The sequence below is a fragment of the Bombus pyrosoma genome, linkage group LG3 (genome assembly GCF_014825855.1).
Source record: "Bombus pyrosoma isolate SC7728 linkage group LG3, ASM1482585v1, whole genome shotgun sequence".
Lineage (NCBI taxonomy): Eukaryota > Metazoa > Arthropoda > Insecta > Hymenoptera > Apidae > Bombus > Bombus pyrosoma.
In genome coordinates this window covers 15,667,408-15,695,349 of record NC_057772.1, presented here as the reverse complement: position 1 = coordinate 15,695,349, position 27,942 = coordinate 15,667,408, and the positions used below count along the sequence as shown (strand labels likewise).

Here is a 27,942-nt window from a genome sequence, read left to right as displayed (position 1 = left end):
CACTACTGCTACCACTACTACTACTACTACCACTACTACCACTACTACTACTACTACTACTACTACTGCTGCTGCTACTACTACTATTCCTATTATTTGTTTATTATTATTTTTATCATTATCCTATTATTATTATTATTATTATCATAAAAATGAATGTATTTATTACCGTTTATTGCGAGTCGAGTTATTGAGACGATCGAAAGGACAGTGAGTAATTGTAATGTAAACATTGAATTTTTATTTTCCACGACGATAGTCATGTGAATATATTGCTACAGTCCGATCCAAATAATCAAGCTTTTGTAACACTAATTATAATAAAGTAACGGTGATACTGCTAATCGCGTAATTGTATCGCACACGGTAATTCGGATACGAAGCGTCGAGTGGCCACGTAGGTAGAGGAAATTTGCGTGTATCATATAAGTGAGATATAAGTACGCCAAAAATCTTTACAAATTCATACGAAATCGTTCGTTTTAGTTTTCGCTTCCTTTTTACTTCCTTGCGTATCTAGTGGCAAATCAGCGGCAAACAGTGGCGAAATCGCGGCGCTCCCTTCGTTCACGATGGGTGTGCGCACAATTTTTCTCTCGCTCGAGGAGAAAGTAACTATAAACAGCCGTACTCCTCGAGCGAGTTCTCGACGCTCAGTCTCTGTCGTCTGCGACGTTGCCGGGACGGTTGACGAACATGCGCAGACGGCAGAGAACGAGAAAATGTGGCGAGATGCTATTTTTCCACGCGTGTACGATGTCAAAGTCTCTTTCTTCGCACAGTGCGAACGCGCAGAAAGGAGTCGGTGAACCGTGATTCCTTGTAATTTCGTCCAGCTCCACGAGCCAAAAGCACAATATCTCGACGCTTTCGGGACACATCGAATTCGCTTCTGGCGAGCTTTCCTTCTTCCCATTCAAACGATATCACGCGAAACAGAGGGACGCGACACGGAAGCTCGGAAAAGCGGAAGTCAGAGGGAGAACCGAGAGAACGGCGGACCTCGAAAATCCTCTCACGAACGAACGTTAATACAGCGTGCGTATTTCCTTTTCCGATAGACTCGCGACTTGTACAACCGAGACCGGAATTTCTAAAGATTTTTGGTTATACGCTCTATATGTCGGAGGACTGACGGAAATAATTGCTGGTTGTAAACCGGGAGGAATGTAGGATAGAGGAACGAGACCGCGACGACGTCCGCGAGAGAAAAGGAGAACAAGATTGCCAGGTCTCGAGGAAACGCGGTCGCATCGGCAAATATCGAGATCGCGCGATTTCCGGCGCTTCGAGGTTTTTCGTAGAATTGTAGACGCAGTTCGCGCCTCCCAATCGATAGATACAACACTATTGTTTGTACCGAGTGCGTTTTTTCTTATTTCGTCCGTAGCCGGAACGAATTTAGCGGATAGTATCGATAACGATAACGCGCTCTAGGCATTACGATAATAACGATAGCAATAGCGATAGACGTAATAACGATAATGAAACGAGCGCTAGAGGAAAGAGAATACGCGATAATACAATAATTGTTACACGGTCGTAGTAGATGGGATGGAAAGGGCTTCCCGATCCTTTCCGGAGAACACGTGTAAAACGACTTTGTCGACACGATTACTTTCAAAACAGATTTAAACATATAGCACGACAACCTCGTATACGATATTTGCACAACCATCCGATAGAAACTTGGAGCGACCTTAGAACGCGCAATATCGGTGACCGGAGACGACGAGAACGTAATTAAAGTTGAACTAATAAAGCAACAGCCGACAAAAGAAATTCGTAATAACGAATCACGATAATAACGATAACAATAATAATAATAATAATAATAATAATAATAATAATAGTAATAATAATAATAATTACAATAATATTAATAACGATTTACGGTAATCGACGTTTACTCTAGTATTAACTTTAACGCTAATACTATGGATAATGTTAATGTTAACGATACTACTAATAGTACTACTAATGGTAAAAGTAACAAAGAATAGTAATGCTAATAATAAGAGTAATAATAAAGAAGAACAAAATTAATAACGATAACAATAATAATATTATTAATAACAATAACGATAATCGTGTCCATTGCCTGTCGCAAAAGGAAAACGATGCATAAAATAACCGGGTACCTACAAAGTGACGTGCCTTTGAGACTTTTCGAAGCAAACGATCGGTTCGCCGTTAGCTTTCGACTTCCGTCCGTGGAACCCGGTTCCGCGGACGTGTCCGTATTGCGCGTTTCGAGGGAAACTCGACTCCTTCGGCAATCGCGATCGTGCTCGATCCTTTAGTCACCGCATCTGCGACACCTGGCAACGAATCTTCCGAGTTTCGAGTCGTGAACCCACTACCTAGATCGTAGATAGGCAACCGCCAGCGATTGCCAAGAAACGGAGAAAAAGTGAGAGAGAGAGAGAGAGAGAGAGAGAGAGCGGAAGCGAGTGTATGCGCGTGTACGAGAGATAACAAGAGGACAAGGATCCGGGATCGTAACGATAAGAAAATAATAGTCGACGATAACTAGCGGTCGGGTAATGAGCGAATTAACGATAATCCTTTTCTTAGCGCGATAGAACAGGCATAATAGAGAAGCGACGAATATTTTGAAACGATTTAATCGTCGGCCAGTTTAGGGGAAGGGAAAGAGGAAATAAATGAAGCAAAATAACAATGTCCATGTTGCTAAATATTAGCGGTGAAGTAGTTTGCGTATAGCGACGTGTTAGTTTAAAATTAGTGCGTAGTGCGAGTGAAACAGATGGGATGAAATGGAGGAACACCGAGAGGGTGGAAAAGGGAGCGAGAGCTTGAGTGAACGCGAAACAGAACACGAGCGAAAATTATCGCGTGAATACGCGTTTGTTTATATATATATATATATATATATATATATATATATATATATATATATATATATGTAGAGTGGTAAAATCGAGAGTATCACACGTACGTCAAACATACACAAACAAATGGACAGGCGTGTTGTAAAACGCGGAGGGCAAGAATAAAAGCATGAGCGAGAGCAAGAGGAAGGCTGGATCTGAGAAACGCAAAGAGTAGTAGCGGAAAGAAGGAAGAAACAAACGAAGACGAAAGAAGCTAGATACGCAGATACACGCGAGAAACACACGAAGCATAGTAGACACGTAGATTACAGTTAGGAGATAGAATTTTAGGTGAAGTTATCGAGCCCGTTCCTTCGTATTAGATATGGTAGCATTAGAGATGCCCGGCACGCCTCGAAACGAGGACACGTGGTCTGCACCTACCGACTTAGTGGAAAAGAGCTTCGCTCCAACGGCGTTTCTTTTGTTTCTCATTGAAGAAGAAGAAGAAGAAGAAGAAGAAGAAGAAGAAGAGGAAGAGGGAGAAGAAAGAAAAGAGAAGCGTTAGACAACGGCCGCTTGTTACTTCCTCGAGCCGTTCGTTCTTCTCGATGCATTCCATGCTGCGTTTCGTTCGCGACTTTTCCCAATGGATCTTCCTCGCGAAGATCGACTTTACCAGCAATAAAAGGAAACAGAGAGGGAATAGACAAAACACAGGATAGAAACGCGTTCGAATGGCACGCATGTAGGGTAGCGACATCGACGCGACGAGCGCAGAAAAAGAAAAAATTTGTTTTGTAATTCGCAGGGGCGAATAATCGCAGCAAGGCTAGGGCGCACAAGGAAAGAATAGCGAAAAATGCGAGATAGAGAAGAAGGGAGTCAACGAAACGGTAAATGGTAAACAGGGAGAGAAAGAGAGAGAGAGAGAGAGGGAGAGAAAGAGTGTGTGAAAGTACCGTATCCATTGTAGTCGCGCATAAATTATTATAAATATGAAAACATTAATATTATCACCGAGCATATTGTATACCTCTTCTGTACATACAGCTGAACGGCACCAACAATAACGAGTTACGATTTATCGTAGCCATGATGGGAAACGGCGAACGTCAGATCGATGTTGCGTATTGTCTTTTTTGCGTGGCGAGCAATCGAAGCGAGTATGGTCGTAATGTAATTATATTACCGCTGCGGTACGATGTAACTGCATGATCGACGGCACCGTATACATATACATATACATATACATATACATGTATATAAATATATATATGTATATATATGGTGTATATATATAGTATATATATATATATATACCATATATATACATATTATAAATACATTTCGTAGGACGAGTATCGCGATGGCGAGCGATGATTTTCTATTATTGCTATAATTATTACCATTACCGTGATTACGGTTTCTTACGATGATCGCTGCGACGACGACGACGATTAGTACTTACGCGGATGAGTGTGTTACGAGAGAGTGGCAGGGTAACCGTAACCGAGTGCTATGTACGGAAAAGTTGAGAGAAAGAACGAAAAAGCGTGTATCGTTGGCGTGCTCGTCGGACGAGTGTCGCGGGGCAGGGAAGAAGGATGTATCCGTCGAGCAGCAGCGTTGTGGACCTTATTTGTAGGTGTAGACTAACGCGAGCAACAAGGGGTTCCTAAATGTTGTCCGGACGATTCGCCAACATCCGAGGGAGAGCGTACGGGCGAGGATTTTCGAGTCGAGCCAATGAGAGATCGAAGCGAAACGAAAGAGAAAGCGAAAGAAAAATCGCGGGAAAACATAGGCGGACAGAAAGTAAAAGAGAAGAGAATCGGCGCTCGTACGCGTCCTGGCGATGGATCGCGTCGGCTTCGCACAGCCGTCTTGAATACCGATCGCAACGATCGACCGAGAAAGCCGACTCTTTTTCGCTGATATTTCTTTTTTCACGCACCGATAATGGACCCCCCGGTTTTTAGTCCCGCGGGCGAATAGGCGAACGACAAAGAGGCAACGCGATCGAGCCCCAGCGTTCATTCTCCGTTTATTTATCGTTTATTTAACGTTTATTACCGTCGAGAAAACGGAACTTCCCCCGATGAAGTTCGAAGCCACGTTTCTAGGCGTAAACGATCATCCTGTGGTTATTTCTTGGCAGAACCGAACCAATGCTCAAACGCTGTTGGTTTAAAGTGAATAAAAAAAAAAGCTGAGAAACCAAGATTTTCTTTACCCGTCTGTACCTATAGGCCTGTAACACGTCGTGTATGTGCAGTGGAGTATAAAGGGAATAATAAAGAGTACACACTTTTTATATGCACGGTTTTTAACTCTTCTCGCTTCACCGTCTTCCACTCGATTTTCGCGAATGTTCTAGAAATTCAAATATAATTTCATGGTATGCTACGACATCTGTATATTTCACGACGAAGGTAAGGAATGCGTCGTCCACGTTGTCACGCGCAAAACTAACGACATACGAATGGATCGAACGATCCATGGCAAGCTTCAGACGTGGCCAAGTATTCGCGACAAATATTCAGAAAATGACGAAGACGAACGAACCGATATTTCGACTTGGTAGGACAGGAGGAACAACGAGTTGGTCGTAAGACATCCGACATATAGACAAAGACTTACGCTTGAATCAATCGCAAGATATTCGACGATGGGTGACATTCTACGAAACTGGATACAAGCGAGGCTAGGAATCTTGATCGATCTGACACCCGAGGTATTTGGTTACTACACCAGGGACGGCTCGCTTCTCGCACAGATTCTGCACAGCTACGACATAATAAGCCGCGATCAGTTGGGCATGATCGTCGTTACCCAAGACCCTGCTCTCTGCAGAGTAAATCTCAAGCACTTGAGATTTTGGTTGCGATTCGTGGGAATCGATAGCGACGATGAAAGCATCGAAGAAATTTCCTGCGGCAAAGGTACCACGTCGATGCGCTTGTTCTACAAGCTGTACCTGTGCCTGGAAACCAAGGACAGGTTGCACTTTATCACACTGCAAAAGGAGAGGGAAAAATTCGTACCCACGTCGAAGAAGTTCGAAGTGACGAAAGTCTGCGAGGTCCCTCCACCCTATCAACCGATGGAGCACCCTTTGTCGAAGAAGTTGGCGAAGGGAAAGGACATCGTCGACTGGCATCGTACCAAACTCCCAATGATACTAGCAAAGTTTCAAAAAGAACGAAAGAAGTTGATGGCTGTTCCCACGCCGTACACCGTAGTGCAACCCAGCGTAGAGCAGTGGCCAGCCGAGGTATCTAAGTAAGTATTCTTGGTGGAATACTCTAGCGAGGCCATAACAGTCAGGTGTCGATATACGCGGGTACTAGGAAGATCCGAATTTTATTGAATTTCGATGAAACCGAGGGATATTTTCGATTTATGACCTCGCTATATCCTTTCCACGAAGAGTACCTATGCATCGTCTATCTATCATCCGGGTGCGTTGTACACCGCCTTGTCATACAAGTTACCTTTCGCCCCTGTGCGTTTAGAGTACGAAAACATTGCTAGACATTAGACAGGAGTATAGCGAGGAATTGGACAGGTTTGCTTATCAGCACCGGGTTCGGAAGAAGTCAGGCAAAGAAGGCGAGCCAAGGGATAGAGGAAAGGAAGTGGAAGAAGAAGTCGAACGGGAAAGACAAAGGAAAAGAGGAGAAAGACAAGAAGGAGAAAAGGAGGCTGCGGAGATGAGAGCGATCGCGGATGATCCAGAAATGGCCAGAGTGTACGTCGAGTGGTTAAAGAATCGTAGCAAGCGCGCAGCAACTGCTACCGCTCTGAAATCGAAGATGCAGAAAGCGCTGCTCTCGGAATTGTGGGAGAGAGTGGCGGAGAAACAGGAAAGAACGTTCGACGAAGAAATCGCGAAGCGAGTGTTGGATCAGTCGAGATACGAGAAACAGATCGTGACGAAATTGTGCGAGGTGCGCGAGCAGAAGAATATAATGGCTGAAAATCAAAAAGTCGTCGAGGACATAACCGTAGAAGCAAAGGAGGTGGAGCATCGCGCGAGCTACGAAAGAGCTCAGGATCTGGTGAGCAAGCGACAGAAAGACATCGAAATCGAATGCCGAAGAATGTGCGAATTGCGCCGAAGGCTTTTGATGGAAAAGATACGAAAGATACGGGAGAAGCACTGGCGATTTTGCCGAGACATCGTCGACGACTTGGCGAGCATCGCGTTGAACGTGGGTGACCACCGACGAGTGAACGACGGTTGTGTACCGCTCGTTCTTCTCAGCGAATGGAAGATGCTGTTTCTCAAGTCGCAGCCCATCTTCGACGAAGAAGTGCCTTACAATGGAAAACACAAACAACCCTCGGAGCAGGAGTTCGAAATGTTGCTGAAATCGGATACGTGGATGGAGGTTGACAAGGTGAATTTGCTGCGAGATGCTCTGTTCGACGATTATTTGGAAACGAACCCACCTTGGAACGAATCGTTGCCGGAGCTGGCCGAAGAATTGCAAGATCTCGTCAAGCTGGGACGCGCGGTGCTTGGATACATCGTGCATCGACTTCTCGACTTCCTTTATGCTCATCCCGTGGACCGATCTCAAACCTTGCTACAGAAATTCAAGAACGTGACGATCGTTCTCGGGATAGGAAACCCCACGGTTTGCGAATTGATTCGAGCGCTGCTCGATCGATCTGCTATTCGGACTGTGAGAATGGAAGATGCGATTAATTATTGTCTCGAACGGTACGTTAGACATCTCTTGATGGATGGGTACGAAGTACTGCTTCGCCGAATCATTCGCTATATTACGTTACAACGAATATACATGTCGAGAGTTCTTACTTCGTTGTACCGTATGCTTCTCGATCGATATGAGATTCTTAGAGTTTTAGTACTTTCGCTATCATCGGGCATTCGCGCGCTCTCGCTTGTGTTTACGCTAGTTACGCGCAGTCCAAGTACTCAGCCGAAATTGTGCTCTACCGCGTAACTGATACCGGCGACCTAAAAACACGTGGTCGTTGACAGGTACAAGCAGGAGATGTCCGATGTGGAGTATATCGATTCAAATATAATCGCTGCGACGACGGACGTCATTAGGAAACTGGAGAGCGAAAAAGGGCAAATCTCGTGCGCCAGGATGGATAGACTCGGTAAAGATTCGAAATGGGCAACTTTCTCGCCGGGAACGACGACGAGGAAAAGCATGACTGGCGAGAAAAAGTTATCCGTCTCGGCCAAGTCAGAGATGGAGGAAGAATCGAACACTCGCGATAAGCAAACGCAAACTCCGAGGAACATACCGTACGACGATTTAGATCCCGTGTTGACCGATACCGCGTATATTGGTAGGTTCGAGCGAGGCACTCGATCCAATCTTTGCGATCTAATCTTTCAAACTCCCTTTTCCTTTGCACTGAGAGATTCGCGATTCTTGAATTCTCGCATGCACGCAGGTAAGTGGGCCTATGAATTTCTAACGTTGGGCGAACCGATCACGGACGATCTCGCGACCAAGATCTTGATCGAGTACTTGAAGAGCTTGATGAACGCGAAAGGTTGGGTTCTGCTCGATTATCCCAACACTTACGAGCAAATGTCGCGACTCGAGACAGCGATGACGGGCTCGGCTCCACCTCCTGACCCAAAGTTGCTCGATTTCGACGACATTACGATGGAGGACATCGAGACTGTGACTCCGAGAATCGTCTTCGAAGACAAGTCCGACCCATACTCGTTAAACAGGCAATTAGAAACAAATCGTAAATCGAAAATCTCGCTAAAGAGACTGCGCGTTTGTAAACTCCGTCATTTTTTCATCGATTTTACAGACAGTCAAAGCTGGTACACGATCCGGGGGCGGAGCTACACGCCGAATCCGCGAGTCGTACATTCGCCACGCTCTTCGTTCGAGTGAAGCAACAACCAAAATACTTTGAAATAGGAGTTCGAACTTACGAAACGTTGAAGGAGGACTCGCCATCGATCGACAAATTCTACGCGTCCCGCAAGATCGCTCGCATTCTCTACTATTCCACCTTCGATTTGGCCACTTTGAAGAAATTGGCCAGACTTACGATAGGCGACCCGTTGCAGAAGAAACCTTCCCAGGAATTATTCGGCGATGCGTTAAATATGTTCGAGCGAGAGACGAAACGTGGCGCGACCTTGAAGGAGGCCGTCGTTCGACGGCTGGTAACCGAGGAAGAGTACGCGCAACTCGAGTCCGACGTGGACGACGACGCCATGGAAGAGGAGGCGAAGCATGATCTCGTATCCGACGATTTCCAGATGGAGTTCGAACCGCGACCAGCCAGACCTGGTGAACCCAATTGGCAATGGGTCGATCTTCCTTTGCCTTCCACGTTGTTAGAAAATTTGGCAAGACTATGGGAGAGCTTGGAAGAGATCTACGTGGAAGAAATAAAGGAATTGCTCCTCCTCAAGAGCATCCACGCGTCGAGTATCGTTCCATATGCAGATTTCATAACGAGAAACGCGTTGCAGTTTGTTAAACGACCCGATAACAAGCAGGATCTGCTGCACCAATTTCATCAGGCGTTCAACGCTATCGACGAGGACGCACGGAACGACGCGGACGTCAAGTGCGAGCTGCATCGTCGCGTGGCAGATTTCCAAACGGAACTTTGGGAAATTTGCGATCGGAGAAGACGCGAAGCTGAGGAGGAACGGAGGCGATTCGTCAACGACCAGTGGACTGTTTACGAGGCGATAGTTCTGTTTAACACGTACATTGGCATCGTTCAAGCGGAGATCGATCGATGCGTCGACACGATACGTTTGTTGCAAGATTACTATTTCGGAATGATGAAAAGGCCGCTGCGAGAAATTGACGTTTCGAAAGTTGTTTTGAATAAAATCGAAATTGAGACGAACGATAGGGAAAACGACGTCGACGACGTCAACGAACAGCGGGATTTCCAAAAGCAGCCAACTTTTGAACCTCCGAATTTTGTCGGAAAATCGCCTGATCGAAAGGGAAGAGAAAGACTGAAAACCAAAGACAGACGGTCGACGATAACATACGCCGCTGCTCCACCTGCCCTCGATCGCGAATCTCTTCGAATGGAGATCGAAGACGCGTTTGTCGACAGACAGAAAACTATCGATAACATGAAGAACAACAGTCTGTTTACGAGAATCGTAGAAAACGTTCAATACGTGAAAAGTATCGTGGAAACGTTGTTCGCGGCTAGCAACGAAGCGATTAGAAGAGAACAGATGGCAATTTCCAAGAACAAAGACTTTTCGACCGATTCGTCCGATTCGATCATTGGGAAAATGGCGTCGAGGGGTCAAGATCTAATTTTGGAATGGCGCTACGCCATTACCTACGAGATAGAAAGGGTTCGTGAGAAACTGGACTCGATAGTGAACGTGGCTCGACTGGATGTCGCTTTCTTGTTGGGGACGTTGCAAAGGACCTTCCACGGCATTTACGATGCCATCGTAGACAGGTTAATCATCGATGGTTTTATAGTTACTTTCTCCTTTAATTCTTATGTCGATCATTTTGTCGAAATTTTCGCCGTTGTTTAACTGAAAGGAACGAGAGAGTATCCGAACATTGACATAAGAATCTATCGATCGGCGCCTATCAATCGTCGTTCTTGTGCGCTCACTCCGTTACCGCTTTCATCGTTTACGATCGCACAGATATTGGCGGGAGATGAAGAGCGTGAACGACATGGCGAATGTGTTCTGTTTCGCGATCGAGGAGAGTAGAGCGCTAGAGACAGAGCTGCTACTAGAGGGTGACCGGTTCGTCGTCCGATCGAACGTGTACGTGATGGAAGTAGAACCTGAGAAGCCGAAGCGCGTGGAAGAGATCGCGTCGTCCTCCCGATTCCGAATAGCCAGCCTCGCGCGCTTGATGGAGATATTTAAACGAGTCGCGCCAAGTGGAATGATATGCGAGCGCAGCCTAGTTTATATCTTTCAAGATTTAGCGTGTCACGGCCAGGAAGAGGGAGAGCCAATGTTGCTGCCATGCTCTTGGTACCAGCTTCGACTGGGCGAAATTTCGAAATTACTTGCTAGATTTTCCGGTTCCGTCGAATACGTCGATTGGCGAGAATTTCTCGTTTGCGCAATGGACCTCCCCATTCCGAACTGTCAAGAAACGTTAATAGCCAGGGATCGCTTCAGAATTCAGGACCCCGAGTTGAGAGAAGTGGTGACTGTAGCTCAGTACGGTCGGACGTCGCTGTGGTTCCTCGAATGCACGGACGGTTGCACCAATGTACAGCAGTTTCGTCTCAACGAGTTTCGAAAAGGTTCAGGAGACCTGGACGAGGAGGAACTGTACCAATTGAACACTGATGCGACTTTCTCCATGCGATCGAGCCGACCTGCCTCGCAAGTCGACGTGTCGTCGCTGCGTTGCTTGAGTCCCGAAGAAACGCTTCGGCGAATGTTGGCCAAAGAACTGCTGTGTCGGATGTACATGACAGATCGATACTCGGTTAACTATACCGCGCTGCTGTTGGCTTTCTGCAAGGACGAAACTCCGCGAGACGGATTTGCAAAAGCGCTGGCCTTGGCTCTAGGCAATCGTGTCTGCACCGATATGCACGAAGGCGAAAGATACGTCGAGGAACTTTTAGAACGGAAGCGACTGGCTCGAGAGGCTCGACAACCGTCTCCTGACGGACCTCTCGAGGTACGTGTCACAAATAATTACCTTCCAATTAGCTTGATCGTAGTTACGAAACTAATTTTTCCAATTTTATGGTTTCTTGAACCATTGTTATTCCTGCACGTCTGCATGATCGTAAAACATATTTATATTAGGTCGTCCGAAAAGTGTCTTTCTTTTACAGACACGTCTTTCACAACGACGCATCTTTATACAAACATGAAACCTAATCTGTCGAACGTTGTGATCTTTACTTTGATAGAACAAAATGTATCATACGTAATTCGACAAAATAATATAAAACGGAAAATGTTGCGCATCCATTGTTCCCTTATAAAACGAAATAAACGTTTAGGACGGCCTAATACTTGCAGGGAAGGTTAGACAACCTGGAAATTTGAAAAATTCTGAAACTTTGGGTACAAATAAAGTGTGTCATTCTTTATGTAATAAAACCTTATTTTTTTCCTGTCGTAATTCGATTTTAAGAATGAAATCATCTCTCGAAAGAAATTCAAAATTTTCTTTCTAGTGAAATGTCTCAAGATCGGTGGAACATATCTAAAAACAAGCTTAAACAGAAGTTGTATCGTTTCATTGTGTCTACTGAATCGCGTAAGAAAAATTTGAAAAAATCCATAGGTATCATCATTCCTAAAGAAATCTTTTTTAATATACATGTTAAGATACTTTTGGATACCTCCTTTTCGTATTTGTCAGTGACCTACGCGTGACATCTTTTTCAATCAAATAAACCAATTATTATCAGATTTGATGTCCAGTTTAGCAATTTTCTTTAGCGAACCGATTTTAGGACACGATACCGAATAATTTGTTCTTATTTTAAATTCATTTATATGAAAATAATTACTATTAAATTTAACCACGCTCGTGTTTACAGTAACAGTTTTTATTAATAAAGGGATATCCAGAGGTATTTTAACACATACATTGAAAAAATTCCTTTCAAGGAATGGTTATGCGGGTGAACTTTTATTTAAACATTTTTTAGACAGTTTTTATCGTTTTTGAGATATCTCACGAAAAAGAAAATTTGGAATTTTTTCCAACAGATGATCTCACTTTTTAAAACCGAATTATGGCGAGAAAAAGATAGTGTTGCATTCCGGATGATATACTTTACTCGTAGCCAAAGATCCAGAATTTTTCCAACTTCCGAGTTACCTTCTGTGTTAGAATACATATTATTGAAATAGTTTTGCAGTATCTACGAGTACGATACGTTTCAGGTTGCGAAGGCGATCCTGGAGTACCTGATGCGTCAGGTCCAAAGAAGAATCGATCGAGATTCGGACCAGGAACTAGAGGAAACGAGCGCGTTGAAATTTTTTGGTAAACCGATCCTACCTGAGAGTGTAGCAACGCTCGAATCGTTCGCTGTCGGTGAACACACGTCAGCTGAGAGTATGCAGAAAAGTTTCATAATGGACCACGAAGTGGTCATTTATTGGCTTACTTTTGATATTTGCCTTGTAAGCAACTTTTGAAAGCAATTGCAGTTTTTTATTTTGTACAGTGACGAGTATATAAGTAGGGAAATAGTTGTTGATAAATTCAACTAATCGAACGGCTTTCTGGAAGGAGATCGTGAAACATAATAAATAGAGTCAATTGCATCTGAAATTGAGAGAATAATAGGTGCCTCGGACTGCATATCTATCATGGGCCTGTAGATCTTTTCTTCGGGAAGCTTTTCGATTGTAAAAAATAGCATATAGAATTTAAAAATATTGTTCTTGTACTTTGAAGCATTGTAAATGCAAAAACAGCTTTCTCTGTTTATAACTCGCCACCGTACTTTCGATGTATCGAAATACTCACGTTCGTCCGGTCAGTTTCATTCTTTTGCTCGATCGTTTCAGACTGTACTGGCCGCGGCATTGTCATGGAACGTATTACACTCGGAACTTATCGGCAAGTGCAAGAGTTTCCCTGAAAAGTTAGCTTCGATATACGAAGAATTGAGAGACGTGGATCTGAATGACGAGAAGGACATTGTTTTGGCGCATCGACTTTTAAATCACGATTTTATGATACAATTTTTAAGCGCAGCCGCCAAATTTACGGTCAAGAACATGGAGAACATGGTTCAGGAAATCTTGCGGGAAAGGCAAGATGCGTGAAGTCTTGTGGTTAGATCTCTGTAAAAAAAAAGTCCACTTTCTGGAACGTTTGAAATGCGATAATTACGAAACAAAATAATGGCAAAACGAGATAAAGCGTTAAAAACAATTGCTGAAGAAAGACCTGAGAGATTTACGAGGAGAAGCTTTAACAGGATTTATTATTTCGATACATCACGAGCGTAACTTGTGAAAAATTCTAATCTTCCAAATAAACTGCAAACACATCGTGTATTACGTACACGAAGATACGAGTTACATTTTCCTACGCCTTATTTATTTCGTCGTTTCTATTTCGATTTAACACCAACGAACCACGTCCTCGTATCCGTGTTCATTCGCGAATATGCACCTTAATACCATGATACCTTAATAATTATTCTCGATATAAGCGACGGATTACGAATAATCGTACGTATATTACACACTGCATTCTTCATTACCCTCGTATAAATAGCTAAAATCTGCTTACGCTACTCCCTTCGTTTCAATCGTCGTGCCTTTTACAAAGTTGCGCGAGACGAGTATAACCGAGTACGGATTAAACGTTCAACCAACAAAATTTGTATTTCTTTCGTATTTGTCGATGAAATGTATTTACGAAAATATTCCTTTCCTTGTAACGTCTTGTCTCGATCGTCATCCGAGACGCGCGTGAACATAATGTTACAACGGAGAACCGTTCGGAAGGAACAACGATCGAAACAAGAAAGAAAATAGTACACAGTAGGTAGCAGCCGCAGTAGTAGTAGTAGTAATAGTAGTAATAGTGGTAATAGTGGTAGCAACAACAACAGCAGTACATAGTAGTAGTAGTAGTAGTAGTTGTTGTTGTTGTTGTTGTTGTTGTTGTGACAGTAGTAGTAAATAGTAATAGTAATAGTAATAGCGAGAATCGTAGTAATAGTAACAATAATGATAATAATCATAATAAAAAAGGACGTTCGTTTTCAACGAATCGGTTAAACTCATTGACGTTTCCCGACGTCTTTCAACCTTCCGCTTGCTTATTCTCTTACCGTTACCTATTATCGATTATTCGATAATGCCTTGTACACAGTATCCTTATAATAAAGCGGAATCATCTCGACTCGCGTGTATCGTTCTCCTTTAAACGTTAACTTCGCGTTTAATGTTAACGAGCTTCTTCGAAATAGTAAGAGTCAAGAGCACGGTAGAAGGAAGGACTCTGGACACTCGATAGCCATGAAAAACGAGCAACATCGATCTCATCTCGAGTAACACCGTTTGAAATTCGATCGGTAGGAACAACGATTAACGAGGCGCATACCGAGCGTACAGAGGACTATGTGCCTGTGTTCGATTCCGAAACCTGTTCTCCCGGTATCCAATGTTTCACTCTACAAACACGAGCGGCGCGACGCGCAGAAAACGTCTGCCTATTGGCGTAATTCTACCGTGCTCGTTCTCGTATTCTGTTCCGCGAGATTTTTGTCGCCGCAAGGAAGGTGCATTATTCACAGCCCGTACTCTCACCCTTAACGATTTAAGCATCGAAACCCAAACGATCGAACGTCGTGTGACGCCATCCAACCGCGTACTTTACGTTACACGTGATATGTATTTGTGTGTGTCTCGATTCGACCGAAAACTTTTTTCATTCTCCTTCTTTTTTTCTTTGTTTCTGATTTCTTCGCCCGCGCATTTATTCTCGCATGCCCCGTTTGAAAAACACAACCGCGACAGTCCAGCTTCGTTCCAGGTGAACGAAAATTTACTGGAATGTTTTCATCAAATTTTTTCTACCTTCCTTCCTTCATCTGTCATACACGATCGCGTGTTTCCAAGCAGCGCGCGCGAATTGCCTTGGCGGTATCGCAGCAAATGTGTGTTTATGCGTGTATCGTGTATATGTAAACGCGTGTACGGTTTTTAACATATTTCGACGAAACGTATATATAAACGACGAGTGCTCTCGAATACGCGGGGTTCCGACATTAGTTCACGTTATACGCTTAAGTACCATTTCCGTTGCACGTTCGTCTAAATGATTACACAAGCTCCTAACGCGGAAATAAACCTTTCGCGACACAATTAACCAGCGTAACGTAATAATTAAATCTCGCAGCTCCGCATGAATCTTATAAAAATATGCTTTGTCTGTGGTTCGTGCTAGAGACTGTTGTTTACGTGACTTCTTTTTATCTTCGAACTACCAAAAACATATATATCCAAGTTTTCTGACAATTTTTTCCATTTTGGTATTTCTTTGGAAATCGCGTAAGCTGTGACACCGAACGATGAATGAAAATCAATCGTTCGTTAGTACCTTAATCAAGCCGTACGAATCGTAAAGACGATAGCACAGACTTTATTTCCATCGTGCCGAAATTCTCGAATTTCTAGTAAGAAGTAAAACTTGTGACAAAATTCGAGTTTGCAACAGTTGCAATATGCAATAGGTCCGTAACACAGGAAGTCGCAAGGCACGATTAAAACGAAATTGCGTCGGGATGTCGAAAACAAAGGAAAGGATCTGTTTGTCCTATTCAGCGGGGAAACTAGCGGGAAGGTGTTCACGGTAGGTATGTAACTCGAAGGAAGCCACCTACGACACTGGCTGAAAGGTCGTTTACAAAGCTGTCCTCGATACACAGCGGACAACCGGAAACTCGGCCTGCCGTCGAAGAAGCCTCGAGCTTTCTATGGTTCGTACGTATGTACTCGCGTACGCATATAGACCGATACATACGTGTAAAGTGTACATATACACATATGTGTACTATATAACTATAGTAGCGGGATCCGGAAAGGATGGCACAGCTGCCACTCCTGTTTCTCTTTACGCGGTTTTCTCGCTTTCCTTCTCGCTTACCCTTCGTAGCGCGTACACACTTGCATACACACACGCATACATATATTCTCACTCTCCTTTGGCACGTTAGCTCGTACGCTACATTCTACGTGGTCTTTAATCTATCGTTGCGATAAAAAAATACAAGGAATAAAAATATATCACGTAACAACGTTTCTCCCATTCGCCGCTGATGACAAAATCACGGGAGAAACAACTCGTCCAACTCGTCGGTATCCTAAAGCGACTGAAACACTGACTTCTTTCGATATTCCATGTTCCTCGAACCCAATAAAAAAGTGTCTTCGCCTCTTTTCTTTTTTTCCGTCTTTCGTTTTTAAGAGATTTACCTTGCTACGTTGAGAACGCGGCACGTCATCGGAGCGTAACTTGTTTCCTACTCCGCGATACTTCGCGTTTGGATCGAAAGGATATTCCTTTTAAGCGATCTCGAACAGATCGGGTCGCTATCCGATCCAAGACAGCCATCAGCTAGGTTGCGGAGGCGTCAGCTTTATCAGAAGCCACGTGTACAACTTTGGCTTCTGTTTGTCGACCAGCTCGTATTGAAGATTGCTCAGTCCGTCCGTGGAGAATCTTTTCTTGCCCGTCTTTAGATACTCGTATCTGCGTAAGGCGAAGAAATTCAAGATCAAGCGTTGGTATTTGTACGCGAATACCGGATCGAATCGATCGACAGCTCACCTTTTCGGATTAGCCTTCTCCTTCTTGTGCGTAAGCATCTTATACCGTGCCACGTTCGCTGGATATCGGGAGATATGAAGACCGTGCGCTTTGATTCGATTCGCCATGTCGTCGTCCTCGCCGCCCCAACCCCAGAACACGTTGCTGAATCCGTTTACCAGATGAAATTGCTCGCATGACATCGCCGACACGCCGCCGAATAAATCGGCATATGGTAGCCTGCACAGAACAACGACGACACGCGTGACGAAAGAAACCAACGTTGAAATATATAGTTGGAGCAACGTATCTGGTTCGATGTTAGCGCAATACCTGTATTTGAACTTGTCCACTGCAACGGACATGTGCCTCGGTTGTTCCGGGCACGTGTACAGATTTCTATCGTCTTCGGGAAGTAGGTCGACATCGTGAAAAATGAAACAGTCGAAAGGTCGTTCCTTCAAGGCTTCAACGTATCCTACGTTCATGAGCATCGCGCGATTGAAGGCGTCGCTACCTGGAAAACGGGGAAAATTACTCGATCGATCGTCTCGCAAAGGCGAAGCGAAAGATTTTGAACGATTTCGCGCGTGATTTCTTTCCAACGAGATACGATTCACGCTCTTGTGTACCTTAGTCCTCGGCCAGAGGACGCGATTCAGAAACGAGTACAGCTCGATCAAAAGTTTCGCATCTTATCTCTTTATAGGAGGCCTCGAGAGGACTGGAGAAGCTGGCGAAAAAGTAGGCCGTGAGCTCTATCTTCGGTCAACTCTGCGCTCGTTCCACTATTCTTTTAACATCTTGCAGACGTACGCAGGCGTAAAGAGTTTCTGCCAAAACGTAATTATCGATTCTTATACGAATATATCGACGATGCCTCTTTACCGCGAAACGATTCTCGTTTACACGCCAAAAATCATCCCATTTTTTGAATGGCCATTCACACGATGCGTCATCTATCTGCACGAACCAAATTCGGTAGACGAGTGATTTGTTCGCGTATATGCAAATAGGTTGAATGGAAGTATGTTCGTCAGGTATCGACAGTTTCCCCTGTCGCTAGCGGACACGTGCGATGCATCGGAGACGCGGTCGTTGCATCTAGGTCAACCGAGGAACAACATAACGCGTGAGATCGCGTCAAAAGGAAAAAATGTAGGGTCGTGGGTAAAGAAGAGCTACAGATTCTGAAAGGCGAGACGCCTACCGTCGACCGCATATAGATACGACACTTTTCTCTTTCACCAATTTTTTCTTCGTCTATTCGGCTGGCTGTTATCATTTCGTGATCGTTGATCCTTCGGACCGATCGATCGACTTTTATTCCATTTTTGGCGATTCGTTACCTAGTTTCGACTCAGTTATTCATTGTCATTCTTTGCACGTTGAAGGCCAGCGACGTTGTTTTCGTTAAAATTCGCTCATCCGTAAGCGCTGTTCTACGCTGATGAACGTAAATTAAGTTTGTACGCGGGTTTATTATCGTGGCGAAGATTCTTGAGAGCGGGAGAACTCGATTTTCAAGTTTGTCGACGTGAACGTCTAGATAAGTCCGCGTAACAAAGTTCGCGTCCTCGAGAAGATTGGTCTACGTTTAATGGAAGCTCGCCGATCAATAGGTTTGATTCGATTCAAATGGACACCCGCGTTCTCCGCACCACCAAGGAAGACTATTAATACAGTTCGATGTTTTATGAATATAGTGACGATCGTTGCGTTAACAAGCTCGAGCTTTGCTATTGTTTCACATCTTACATTAATTTTCTAAAATTCCGATAGATCAATCGTTTTCCTGATAATCCTAATTGACTAATTTTTACGTTCTGACTTTTTACGATGATTTTGGCTGACTTTATAACGAGAAAACGTGTCGTCGCGATTGCACGGCAACGATGACTATGTACAACATTGCTATGTACAACAAGCTTGGCGCAATTCAACGACCACAAAGAGGGAATAGATGAAGAAAAGATTAATTTTATATTAACGGTACCATGGCAAATCGACGACAGCTATGACTAATCGCGCCTGAAAGTAACTGCCACTACTCGATCTTGTTCGCAACGCTCGAGTCATGCTTGAGTCGCGGCGAAACTGACGGGTTTCGCGACGTGGGATTTCAACGATGTCGCGCGGATTCCTTTCCGGATCGAAACGGAAAAATCGTACTAGCACAACTGGTATTTCAAGTGTACAGGATTAAACCTGTGTAAAGGTGAGTATTTATCTGAGAGGAAAACTATCACGAGTCGCATATGTTATCTGTCACAAGTCAACATTGCGCTTGAGAGCAAGCACGCAAAAGTGATGCTCGATTGCCGGAGATCGCTCGCGTTCCAACTTTCTCTCGAGTGAATACAAAATAATGTTACTATCGAATACTTCTAAAATGCGAACCACTCTCGTACTATAACTTACTCTCCCGTGAGAGGAGTATTCTTTGGCGTCGCTGTGCTGGCTAGAATAGATATGCGATCAACAAAATCTGGTCAAAACTTGCGAAACAGTACAACGAACTGATCGGTACGTCTCTCTCTCTCTCTCTCTCTCTCTCTCTCTCTCTCTCCTTCTTTCTCTCGAGTTCATGCTACCGATACCGCAATGCGGCACGTGCAACAGTTATCATAGTTCGCGCGTTTCCGATTACATTACGCTTCAGACTTCTTACATAAAACATTATCATCGTGTTTCGAAGACCTTGACATCGAGCAACTGCTCCGCGTATTTCCCCAAGTGAATTTGTACCGAGAGATCGGTCGTTGCTACTATTGATAATCACGACATTCGTGAAATACAAAAACCTCGCGGTTTGTTGGTCGTCACGCCACATGTCCTACACGGTACTGTGCCGCGTAACGAATAGATTAGCAAAATAAAAAGGAACAAGATTCGAGGTTACCGAAGGTGAATCACGTTCCTGTAAAAGTTCGCTCACCTTTCTGTTCGATCACGAATATTTGATAGTCGATCTGTTGGCGAAGCAGCATCGGGTGAAGATTGTAAAGCAACGCTTGAAGGTGTTTCGGTCGATCGCGAAACGGAATGATAATGGCTACCCGATGTCTGGCTGTACAATTCGCTGGACAACCTTTGCCTCCTGGCTTCACCTCGGTGAACATCTTTTCCATCTCTGCCAACTCCGGAGGAGACTTGATAACGGTCAATGGGCCAACTGTTAATATCCAATGCAATGTTAACGCCGATCTTTTAAGACAGATACTTTCGAACGTTGATATATGACTTTTAGTTAGGTGTAAAAATGTATATATCGTTAGCACATCTGTAGATATAACATAGAACTGTATAGTTTCTGTTTAAGCCTGATGGAACTGCCAGTGGAAAACTAGTTAAGTGATAAATAATGCAGGAATGACACAGTAAATGCTAGAAATTTTACATCCACCTTGAATGGCATTGGAAATCTATAGATAGGAATCAATGAGCACGCAGAGGCTGTATCCGAGAGTGCCTTTGCGAAACGAACTTTTTCTCCACGATATTCGTCATCGTTTTATTTCCCTTCTATGGGATATTCTCGTTTCTATTTTTACAACGCTCCGTAACGTTGACGTTGCCTTCCGCGAAAAATTTCGCTAAAGATCGTTGAAAAACGCCTCGCTAAAACGGAGAAAAATTTACCAAGGTTCGGTGGAATAAGCGGACATCGCGGTATCACGGTACTGTTCGTCGAGTTTGTGGTCAAAGATTCCTGCGAACTTCCAACGATGTACGTATCTCGAGTGGAGAAGTCAGTTTCCAGTTTGGAGAAGCTGGAATTATCTCTCCCGCCCCAATACAAGGTCGCCGAGGTGGCATTGTTGTTACCAAATATACTCGACACCGTTACAGGCCCGTATATGATCAACCCTCGTGGATGATGCCTGTACGTACGATCCGCGTACCTGAAATAAAATAAATTTTAAGCCAAAATTATATTGCGATTTTGTAACATCGGATTCTATTTCCAAATTCCTTTAAAAAAACTGATAGTTTTCTTGGTCTTTGTTTCAATACGAATATGTATATGAATATATATATTGAATATATATGAAATTGGATATCAGAAAAGTGATCGTCTGTTATCCGATGCATTACTAGCTAAAAGAGTAGTATCGAGTTTTGTAACTCTGTAGCTTATTACGTTCTTTCGTATATTATTTTACGTTTAACGAGTAGAAACTTGCAACCTAACATTCCTATACATAATGTGCACGTATACACCACTCGCTGCCAGCCGACTAACCGGTAATTCCACTCGATCTCTAAATGCATAAAAATTCCACGATCGAACGTCGATTGATATCAGGTTTGAATATCTTCCGCACGCAACGAACCAATTAACAACTGTGCAATGCAATTGTGCCTAGACCGTGTGAGCTAGAGTACGACTGCTAACTGCAAGCCGATTTCACTCACCTCGTTAATACATTCTACGACGATTAGGAAACCGATAGACCCCGTCTAATCGCCAAGGTAATAACGCCGCTTGAAGAAACCCGGTCCGAACTGATATAACATCGTCGCGCTCCCAACTGAGATTTTCTAATCGACCCGGATTGCTTTGTGTACGACCGATTACCGTTTCTCCTCTTCCCAATGAACCTAATAAGACGTAAACGGGGCATTTCGACTCGAAATTAACGGAATTCGACTGCCACTCAGCCCCCGGCTAATCTCGACGAGGTTTCCATCCTAGTGCTTGGAAACACTGACCTGGTAAATTCAATCGCTCAATGACGAATCTTACGATTACTACGGAAAAGTTCCCGAATCGACGCGACGCCTACGGTATTTCACGACTCGAATAATTTAAGCAATTTCTTTCGAATACATTATTTCAACGCAATTGGAGCTTTCGATTACAAATACAAATAATTCGATCGAATCCCGGTAGTAATTTTGAGAAATCGACTCAACGCGACGGCCGAAATGACTTTCAGTTTCGGCTCTATTTGAGAATTACATGGCTGCGTTAAGTTCTATTGGAATTGCTTCGAAGGGAAGAATTGTATTCTGTATTTTTTACTTATTTTTTTTCATAAGGAATCGCTTCGTGCCCACTTGTACATAAATTTCGGCCGCACCCTGTATATGCAGTGCGATGTATGCAGCGTGCGCGCGTATCGCATTTGTAAACAACGATCGTCGCTAATTTCGATAACGCATTTGAAAATTGACTGCAGTTCGTGAAACGGTTGAAAAATCGATACGTTCAACATCAATGTACTCTTTTTTTCGCGATAATTTCCGGTAGAACGATGTAGCGGTGGGTCGCGTCGTGTTGCACAGCAAATCAGAAAAAATATGGTTGCCTAATCGCGAAAAATTTATTGGATACTGTACAGACTAACATTGCCCGCAGCATAACTACAATATTTGTAGTAACTCTAGTTACTGTATTTATTTTTTCACGTAAAATCATCTTCTTACGGAACACTTTACACAGTCGTAAATAATTCACAGATTTACGGATTATCGCAATTTGTTATCACCATTTTGAGTGTTGACTAACTTGTTCGAAATATTTCCTTGTCACCCTAATACCTGAAAAATCGTGGCGTGAACTTTATTCAATCGTGGGAGATGGAAAAAGAAATAGCAACTGAACGAAATATGAAGTAAATCCGTGATCCTTGCTTTGATCACGATGTTCAAACATAAAATTCGATAACGTAAATTATCTGAAAAAATTACAAATGACACGTTGCATTTATACAATGTTGATCCTTAGTGGGTTAAACAGTGTGTTGTTTGCCACGGGATCGGCGGGAAAGTCCAAATAACGTGCATTCTCATGCATATGCATGCGTGTTATTCCATTGCATGTGCACCCGTGGTCGTTGTGAAACGCTTGGCCGATTTTTCGTTGTGCCGCGATAACCGAGGTCAACAGAGTTACATTTTGTTCCAAATATAACTCCAAACATAGCAAAGCCGGTGACTGCTTCACTGCGAGTTTCACAGCTAAATGCGTTAATAGAGTTACAAGAATCTCTGGGAAGAAATTTTGCATTTAAATGGGGTTGTATCCGCCAGTATGGGGCTTACGAAGAATCGCGTCGTAAGTCACGAGCAAGTTCTAAAGCGATGCAATTGTAAGATAGAGAATATGAAATATCCATTTTATAGCAGAGCCTCCCGTGCCCGTATATCCATTATTTGTATATTTTGAATATTCTAAAATCATATTCATATTTGCAAAAGGATCTTACTAGAATATGAGATATAAAGTTCAAGTAAAAAGGCAATATTGATTGGAGATAGAAGAGATTCGATTTAATTCCGTAATATTGCACCTTTAATCTTTAATCCTCTCGATGTTCAGAAGCAATCTGTGAGTATCGCGTTGGTAGCGCGAATTTCCAAATAAGCTTCAAACATTTTCCCTGAACAACTCTATAAGGAAACGTTCGACGTGCTGAACATCCTGAAGCAACGGAAGTTCTTATTAGTCGATACCTAACTAAAAGGAAACGTCTAATAAAAGTTTGTAGGTAACTGTTTGATTTCTGTATTCTCATTCCAAAAGAATTAATAAGTGCAAACATTGTTTGTTTGTAAGAAAAATCGGAAACTCCGGTTCTCATACCGGAGCTAAATATGGCCAGGTTAAAAAAAATTACATTTCTCGGAAGCACTACTTCTACTAATGAGATTCCAACCAAAAGAGGAGGCGCAGGTGTGCATATACAAATAATGGTATGGTCATGACGTCCGAGGCAATGACGACACTTCTTGACAATAGGGTATCGAATTAACAATGTGTACCACGGAGAAATATGGGAATAATATGCGAGACATAGAACGACAAGCTAGAGCTTGATCGCAACTAACAGTAACATCGAATGTCAGCGCGATTAGATGCAGAATCGTGCGTCCGTGGAATGGCTAGCTAGCTATTCAAATGATTGCTTGTTTGCATGTACGAGGCGCTATGCGATACGAGGGATCGTATCTGCGACCTGTGCACTGTGACACGATACGTGTCGCGTTAATCCAGGGAAAATCGTGTGTTCTCTACGCGAAATGAACGATCGTTTCGTAACGCGTTACAAATTGTTAACGCATCGAGAATGCCATTCTTCAGAACGCCCCTTGCTACCTATTACGAGGTAATTGCTTCAACTTTGTGAAAGTAGCAGTTAATCTGACAAGTTAACGCTCAAATATTTTTAATTACACGTATTACATCGTTATACAGTGAATAACGAAAATATTCAGAGTACGATATGTTATGTATAAAAGGAAGTAAATGTTGTTGGTCGAAGAGAAACAACCCGTTAGAGTACCGGTGTACACATATATATGTTTTTCACTTTGACGACAAGTGATCGTTGCAAGGAGTAAATCCAACTTCAAGGATATAATTCTGTATCGTTGTATTTTAACCTTTGACCGGTAAAAGAAACGTATGTACGCGAACAACTAGCGAACTGAAATTGCATTTGCTTCCTTTCATTTCATTCTCATTTTTCTCGCTGATATCTGCACGCCGCGCTGGGTACACGCTTCGAGCAAACGGCAAACTATTTTACGCGGTAAAGTTCAAAGCGACGCGTCACTGCCCTCAGGATATTCTGTATTTTATAACCAAAAAAAGAGGTGCATCACCCCCCAGAGTTCTGTTTCTTTAGACGGGTTTGTTCGTCGGCGAAGCATTTTTCTTCTCCTTTTTTTCATCGTACTGGTTTAATCGTCTGAAACTCGTCTTGAATTTTGCGGTGCCGAGTAAATCCGTGAAACTGCAACTCCGGAGAATACGAATGTTAAAGGATCGTTAGTCAGTAGCTTCCGCAAACGGACAATCTAAATGACCGCTAACGAAGTAACGAGATCACGTACGCTTCTAGAATATTCGTGCAGATTGGACGAAATGACGAATTTTCTCGGGAATTTACTTGGATGCGAGCAAACCGAACTTCTCGGTTCCCATTAGATAATCATGGTAATTTGATATGATTTTAGCCCGGAAATAAAATGTTCAAACTATTCTCGTAATTCCATCGATATACCCCATGTATGAGATTCTATGTTAATTTCAAAACGTCTTTAGAGTTTCGCAATTTTTTATTTTATTAATTTGGATTCTTTCGGAACATTTCTGATTCGCAGACCTCTCGTCGTAAATTTCGTTAACTGTTCGTCTTAAAAAGTTGTTTAAACAGCGCTGTAGTCTTTCGTTCTGCTTCTCTCCCGTCTTCTCGCTCCTTGAAAAGGAATTAAAAACTGATGCAATGAAAAAATGTCTCCTACAATTAAACCGAAGGATTAAAGCAAATCGTACGATTCAATTTTTAGGAGATAGAAACGACAAAGTCTTAGCACCGAAAGACGATAGTTCGAGTGGTTTCGTGAGCCTGTGTATAGTGTATATGCAACAAATATACAGAATTGCGATGCATTTCTGTAAAAATTTGCATAAGCTTTCGTGGTCTAATTATCATGGGAAACGTGTGACGTACGTACCTGGTAGCGTTAATGGTGAAAATCGTCTCTATGGAGCGACGATCGATCACGCCACTAAGTAAATACTGAATGGCAATAAGAGCGAGGACGACGCAGGCGATCGCCTTGTAAAGGTGGGCACGATGCCACAGTGCCACGGCTGCAGCCACAGTCATCGCATGTACGAGACACCATAACTCCCTCCTGTCGCCGTTAGAAGAGCGCCGTACTGGACGAGGCGCTCCCTGCTGGCTGTTGTTGCTGTTTCTCTGCCCTGCTCGCTCTTCCACGCCTTCGACGCCTCCTCCTCCGAGATCCAGAAGGACGCCCTGAACTGTATTCGTCCCCTCTGTTTCCAAGCAGTGGTTGACTTGTTGGAGAACGAGTGGAAACAGCCGGCGGAACAGGACCAAGGGCCGAAGAAAGAAAAGGCCGCCCGGAGCTTCTCACTTCCGCTCACCAAGCGCATTACCCTCCGGCAACAGTGCTCTCAGCGTAACGACACCTTCGGTATCCTGACAAATAGAAAAAACCAGTTCGCCTTGCACAATTCGTGTTTTTCCACTCTGTTTTTACATTGGTATTTGTCACTCCGCTGAGTGACCGCAAATCGCAGATATGACAATCGATTACCAATATCGTTTCAGGTGTTCGTAAATCGAGCGAACGAAACTAATTCCTACTACCGACATTGACACGAATCGCTCGATTCAAATATCGATTGCAGAGCATGAAAGCCGTTTAAAGGCAATTCCTCGAACAATCCTTTATTAATCTACTAAGGACCAATATTGCGTTGACGAACATTCCATCTCACAAAGTTTCAAATTGTCAAATCTTAAGGTCTTCAAAATTTTCGAACTGTTAGATTTCTAAATTTGTTACTTTGCAATAACGTTGATCCGTGTATATTATTTTACGTATTATTTCACCGCTTAGGCCTTGCTGGATCAACGTTAACACCTCTGCTACCAATGTCGGATACATAAGTGTCATAAATATCCGAAGACTTCGGTCGATTTATAGGAACAGTATGTGAGTTTAACTCGCTCAAATTATCGATGAATCAGTAATCAGATAAAACGCTTATTACCTTTTTAGGAGATGTAGATTACAATGTTAAACGTAGGGAACATTTTGCTGCAATCGTTCGTGCTAGGGAACGTGTAAACTAGATGGAACGTAGCAAGTATCTTCGTTGAGAAGATGTTAATCAACGAAGCAACGTTAGCGTTCTACGCGTTTCTATGAAAAAGGAAAAATTCAATGGGAAGAAAAAAGTGTGGTGCGAAGCATTGTTTAATTTGTACCCACGTTCTATAAGGAAGAGAGAGGAAGCTGTAAATTTGAACTTGAAAGGAAACATGATAGATCTTTAGAATATCGCATAGAAAACACGGAGTAAACATTCCGTACGCATCTACGTAATAATAAATGGTCCGGATAGAGATTAGATAGCGCATCCGGTGTGTAGCAGTCAACGAACCATTACTTCGTCAAAAGATTGCTTTTGAATATAATTAAATTTAAAAATCTCACAAATCATTATCACCGCCGATAATGTATATTTTTAGAAAACCATCACGTACGATGTCACTGTCCAAGATATCGAATCCAGTCTAGTTTTCTAGCGCGTATTGCATGATCAGAGAAAGTAAGTAATCATGTAACGCGTTGTTGCGCTCATGCGAGCCGCGCTTTATCACCTGCTATAAAACAAAACAGTAATCGCTAGAGGCTGTTACCTCGTAATTACGTAAATTTCGCAAACAGTACACGCGCAAACATCTGAAACACCTGAAACACCTGAAACAACATTCAAAGTCAGGGACAAAGAAAGATATTAGAAGGCCAGTATCGATCGCGTCGCACGCGCACGTTTGATTATTCCAATACAGACCTATTAAACCTGTTTTCTAGTCGAATTTTTGCGTAATAAGTTTAACAGAGATAATACAACTACAGATACGGTTAAAAATAATCGCGAAGCGTACAGTGAACGTGTTTTAACTATGACAAATCACGCAAAGTGGTCTTCAGAATTTCAAAATGGTATCTTTGATTTTTTGATAAACTGAAGTACAGATAATCAGTAAAGAGTAGAACCTCATTTCACAATTTACATAGCTGAAAGATTAGATAACATCGGTAGTAGTTTTACACTGGCACTTGTAATAAATTGAAAAAATATCGTAATTTAGAAAATAAGTTCCGCGTGACCTATCGGTAACTGAAACTTTGCCCCATCACGGCAATGTTAGATTGTACACAGGAAAGAGAACCTTGAAGAAAAATTAAGTTGCAATTCAGAATTTGTGTCACTTCCATTATACTGCCACAAAATACACAAATATAATATGCAAAAG

General features: G+C 43.0%; 3 protein-coding genes across 7 annotated transcripts in view; 2 read left to right on the top strand and 1 right to left on the bottom strand.

Annotated features, from left to right (window-relative positions):
* The first annotated feature begins 30 nt into the window (after positions 1-30).
* Positions 31-6,541, top strand: LOC122565920. The gene is made up of 2 exons (XM_043722455.1): positions 31-6,114; positions 6,409-6,541. Exons 1-2 carry the CDS (start codon positions 5,509-5,511, stop codon positions 6,466-6,468), a joined length of 666 nt encoding a protein of 221 aa, XP_043578390.1. The 5' UTR covers positions 31-5,508; the 3' UTR covers positions 6,469-6,541.
* Positions 6,144-16,692, top strand: LOC122565923 (sperm flagellar protein 2-like). The gene is made up of 7 exons (XM_043722457.1): positions 6,144-7,569; positions 7,855-8,174; positions 8,283-8,571; positions 8,658-10,304; positions 10,504-11,509; positions 12,736-12,978; positions 13,369-16,692. The coding sequence occupies exons 1-7, from the start codon at positions 6,554-6,556 to the stop codon at positions 13,627-13,629; spliced, it is 4,782 nt and encodes a 1,593-aa protein (XP_043578392.1). The 5' UTR covers positions 6,144-6,553; the 3' UTR covers positions 13,630-16,692.
* Positions 13,762-27,942, bottom strand: part of LOC122565918 (beta-1,4-N-acetylgalactosaminyltransferase bre-4-like) — a 38,367-nt gene continuing 24,186 nt past the window's right edge. For all 5 annotated transcript variants that reach the window (XM_043722451.1, XM_043722448.1, XM_043722449.1 and 2 more), the window contains 6 exons: positions 25,598-26,091; positions 20,771-21,033; positions 20,067-20,303; positions 17,462-17,645; positions 17,150-17,368; positions 13,762-17,071 (listed from right to left, as the gene is read on the bottom strand). In XM_043722451.1, the coding sequence (XP_043578386.1) occupies positions 16,933-17,071; positions 17,150-17,368; positions 17,462-17,645; positions 20,067-20,303; positions 20,771-21,033; positions 25,598-25,752 (1,197 nt within the window). In that variant the 5' untranslated portion in view covers positions 25,753-26,091 and the 3' untranslated portion in view covers positions 13,762-16,932. The remainder of the gene's footprint in view (positions 17,072-17,149; positions 17,369-17,461; positions 17,646-20,066; positions 20,304-20,770; positions 21,034-25,597; positions 26,092-27,942) is intronic.